The sequence below is a fragment of the Belonocnema kinseyi genome, chromosome 7 (genome assembly GCF_010883055.1).
Source record: "Belonocnema kinseyi isolate 2016_QV_RU_SX_M_011 chromosome 7, B_treatae_v1, whole genome shotgun sequence".
In the NCBI taxonomy this organism is placed as follows: domain Eukaryota; kingdom Metazoa; phylum Arthropoda; class Insecta; order Hymenoptera; family Cynipidae; genus Belonocnema; species Belonocnema kinseyi.
Window position 1 is genome coordinate 79,946,078 of NC_046663.1, and position 4,963 is coordinate 79,951,040.

The 4,963-nt window shown below is 29.0% G+C and overlaps 1 protein-coding gene across 3 annotated transcripts in view; it reads right to left on the reverse strand.

Moving 5' to 3' along the window:
• The window catches only part of LOC117177542 (serine/threonine-protein phosphatase 4 regulatory subunit 1-like), a 414,898-nt gene that overhangs the window by 316,697 nt on the left and 93,238 nt on the right, over nt 1-4,963 (reverse strand). For all 3 annotated transcript variants that reach the window (XM_033368334.1, XM_033368333.1, XM_033368332.1), the window contains exon 2: nt 2,058-2,187. In XM_033368334.1, coding sequence (XP_033224225.1) covers nt 2,058-2,155 — 98 coding nt within the window. In that variant the 5' untranslated portion in view covers nt 2,156-2,187. The remainder of the gene's footprint in view (nt 1-2,057; nt 2,188-4,963) is intronic.

Here is a 4,963-nt window from a genome sequence, read left to right on the forward strand (position 1 = left end):
AAAAATCTCTATCCCATCCACACACTACTCCTTTCCCCTGCCGAGTGAGTCACGCCTACCCCGAAAGGGAAATGGCTTAATAATGTAATAATAATAATAATAATAATAATAATAAAAATATCTCTTTAATTGTTATAGATTTTTTGAAATGTTATAGTTTTCAAGTGGTTTTTTTTAACATGCTTATTACAATTTTAAACAATAAACATTTAAATTTATGTACATTTTTTTGCAACTTTATTCGCAATGAAATTAATTGATTTGAGGTTTACAGAAAATTATACTTATCTTTTTTATCACAATAACAACCTTTTGCACAAAGCACACCAAAAACAAGCTATGTCAAAAAATTTAAATGCCTGACGAAATTCCATAAAAAAAGATATTTTTCAGGACGCAGTAATTTCGAAAGTATGCGAGATACAAAGAACATTTCTGGTAGATTTGCTGGATATTAAGTGTGCTTCAAGTCATTGTTACTTTATCTAAATATAAATTATCTACTACTTTTAATGCTTAACTTACTACGGTTGTTTAAATTTTTATAAAATTGATTATCTATCTGTATATTTTACAATTTCATTCGACGCTTCTAAAGTGTTTTACAATTTGTTCCAACTGGAAAAATTCCTTCGGCGGCCAATCATTGTACCGATTACCCTAGTTGTATTGTTAGAAATAAGTGTCAAAAAGACTAGCAACAGTGCTGTGAGTCCGAGGACTGTACTTTTAAATTTAGATTATGTCTTAATATTGAGCACATATTCTAATTTCATTAGCATAATCAACGATTAAAGTTCATTTTGTTCTTTTAAGATAATTATCCTATGCTGAATGTTCGTGGACATGGTCTACTTTTCTTCGCATCTTAAAATAATTCCATAGATGATCTTTAGTTAAGACTAGTTTTTACTTTGAAATAGGACTGGATTAAAAAAAAAGTTCGGTGGTATTTTTAGGAGTAGCGATATTGAAAACAGTTTTATAATCAGTGTTTTTACCACTCACTTACTATTTTTGAAATGAAAAATGTGTTTTGGACATGACCATAACAATTTTTGCAACTGACAGATTGTCATTTTTGAGACTTGGATATAAAAGTAATTTTGTGGCTTTTAGGTTACGAGCACACACAAGTAAGTACTACGAAACAATAAAATTTAAACACATAAGCAAGTTCATAATTTTAACAGAAAGAAATAAAATTATACGTTGTTTTGCCTGTCAGTTGGTAGAAAGAAATGTTATTATATCATTTAAATTCCATGAAATTTTTAAAAAGAAATAAATTTTATAGGATCCTTAAAAACAATTTGAAATAATGTAAATCTTGAAATCTTTATTGCCTTCAGAAATTCATTAAAAAATATTTAATTTTCGAAAGAAGTCTCCGAAATTGTCTGATACGCCATAAAATCTCATGAAATCCGTAGGAATTACTTAAATTTTTTGTTATTTTCTGAAATTCGTTGAAATCTTTGCAATCCTTTGATATATTTGATACCACTCTAAAAACCCTTGCAATTTTCCATAAAATCGTATCAAAATCTTTGAAATCTCTTGACATCTTTCGAAATTATGATTTTTGAGATAGCAGATATTATTCTAGCCAATCGACCAAGAATTTTTTTAATGTAATTAAAAGCAAAAAGAAAGAAAAAACATGCATTAGCATATAATTTGAAATAATAGTAGCATTAGACCTGAAAATGGCTAATATAATGCAAGTGATGGGATTGCTAAATTCAAAATGAATGTTTCAGCTTTAACTTTTTCATCGTTTATCAGGATTATTGCATCAACATTTATTCTATCATCCTCGTACTGGTATCTACTACATAATTTTTTTTTAATTGTGATTAATCTCATGTAAAAAAGAAGAAAATTTTGTTGAACTCTATAAATAACAAAAAAATGCTTACGATTGTACTGTAAAGTCATGCTTAACTCTGATGTTACAATATCAAGTTTCAGTAACTGCTTGGTGAAATTCCCGTTACTTAAAGATCCGTGATTGGAATTCGTTTTATTTGAAGTGGAATGCGCAAGTCACTTACCGGTTGAAGGTCGTCTGAGATCCTGTGTTCTGGAGCAATTGTTCGAACGGCATCAGCAACTGTCCACAGCCAAACTCGTCTCCACCCTTATCAGCCATTTCGTCCTCCTCCTCGTCCTCGTCCTCCACGGCTGCACAGAAATTGATCATAAATTAACTCTATGAATCAACCTTCATAACTAACAAATTAATTCAAATTAAAAAATTATACAATCAGGCCTAGACGGATTATCAGGGTGAGGGCAGCTCTGTTTGAATCGCGTAGATACAATTTACTCATCGATAATTAGTTCAAAAAGTCAAGCAGAAAATTTCAGTATGCGAACTTAGTTTGCTGGTACGTAATTCAGGTTAGCCGCAGAACTTCATCTTCACAATTCCCTAATTTTGCCCTCATTTTTAGCAGACAAATATTATATCTCCCCTGACCAATACTATTCAAAGACCAGCATTTTAATCTTGTACCATTTTTAACATAGAATATTTCACAAGCGGATTACAATATTTTAAAGTTAAAATTAATTAGTTTTATACTTATTATCCTTGACAGTTTACTTGTAGTGTCTCTCATAGAAAATTCATGACTTTTGTAAGATTTTGTTCAAAATCTCTGAATTTTAATTGACCAAAAAATTCCCCGGCTTTTCCCTGATTTCTAGGTATTCACTGGCCTAAGGACGCTCTAAAAATGATGTCAATAATAAATAAATATCAGGTTTTGAAATTAGGTTTAGACCATTAAATCAAGAAACAAATTTCCGATCGACCGAACGACGGCATCGCGTAAAAAAATTCACAAACACGAGGTATGGAACAAAACAGTTGAATTTTCCAGCAAAAGAGATTACATTTAAACAAAATATTTGACTTATTAAACAATTTGTTGAATTTTTTAAAGGACTTGAAATTTCAGAAAAAAATTATAATCAACAAACATGTAATACATGATATTTCAACCGTGGGAAACAAATTTTCAACAAAATAGTTGAACCATTTTCCATACACCAGCGATATCGTATAGTCACTACCCATAATAAGTATAGCTTTAATGGATATATTAACAATAGGTGTCTGGAGGAATTATTGGAAGAGCACCGGTACATTATGGGAGCATCGAAATAAAATGGCGACAGTCTAATCGGGAGCAGTGATAGTTCAGATTTACTTCAGACAATTAAACGCGTTTTACCATTTCAAATGAGCGTGATTGTTAATATTAAATATAGTTTGTGCTGCGGTCTTGATCTCCACATGCATTATACGGATTTCAGGGAAATTCATTTTCTCGATACCAGACGGGAAATTGGCTACTGTAAGTTAATATATTTCTATGACAACTAAATGTTTTTCTAACCTAAAGATAATAAAATTATACAAAATCTGTCGAAAATATTTAATAATTAATATATTCTTGATTCACACGTTCGCCTCAAGAATTTTTTTTCTGTATAGAATATTTATAAAGGTAGCAACAAAATTTAAATTAAAAATTTATTATATATGCCAGTTATTCAAAATGATTTTCTTTAAATTCCTGACTTTTACCTGACCGATTTCTACCTTTTTTCTGATTTTCAGATTTAATATGACCTACGTCCGCAATAACAATTATATAAACAACCCGAGTCGCAATATAGGTCCTTCAAGTTCTCATTTTACACCTCTTATAATCTATACAAAATTTCAAGTCTTTTAATACTCTATAAAGTCTGAAATAATTTGAAATCCTATTTGGAAGTTTCAAATGTAAAATGATTGAAAATAATATTGACAATTGATTAAAATATTAATGAATAACTATGTTCAAATCTTTAAAATTATGACTTATAATATATTAATGAGACAATTCATTAAAATTTACTGAATATTATAGTTTGAGAATATATTTATTTCAGTTTTTTTTATGTATAGCGATAATACCGTTAACATATTTTTTACCCTCCCTAATTGACTTTAAAGTTTCAAAAATATAAGAAATATCTACTATTTGGCTGTTTTCTGAAGAGTCATTATAAATTTTTCGACTATTTCACCACACTGTTAAAAATTAAATTAAATTTAATAGACCCATATGTATTAAAATCAATATATCAAGCATATGAAATCACCATTAAGGGCGACTATATTGAATTTCATATACATTCATGGTAATGACTTACAAGAAAAATCAGACAATTCAATTTTTCACAAATTCAAAATAAGTTCAGTAGTAATTTTCGATTGTGAATAATAAAACATGATACCTTCTTCCTGTTACTCAGAAATAAAATAGGATTTTAAGTCGAAAAGTTGCATTAAGCAAATAAATAACAGACCTAACCTGCAATTAACTGTCCTCGCCTTAAATTTGGACCATTTAGAGCGAAATTAGGAAAAAGTTTTACCCGTACATTGCACTTTCATAATAAATAACAATTCAGACAAAGAATTCTAGATTATTAATTTAATTGAGAATATTTGACAAGATTTAAAGAAATTAAAGCCGTTGAGTTTTTACGCACATTGCTATACTGACCTGTATATTAAATTTAATACATACGTATAATAAATTCACTACACCAATTATGTTACATTTCAGTAGCGGTAGTGAATATTTGCTTCACACGCATGTATATTAAACCTCGTATAGATTTTTCTTACAGTGCATATAGTGTGCGATATACATTAATGGGACTGTATTTCCAAGATGTTTCAACAATAATATATAAGGAATGTTGACATTAAAATAATTTGTATTGACTTTGAATTACAGGAAAATATTCAAAAGTGATATATTGCTATTTATTTCACATTAAAATTAATTTTCGGCATATACCAGGTGTATACATATGAAACCGGTATTTTTTCAAGAAAAAAACACATTTATTTCAAGAGAATGATAACAAATATTTTATTCAAAGTATGCGC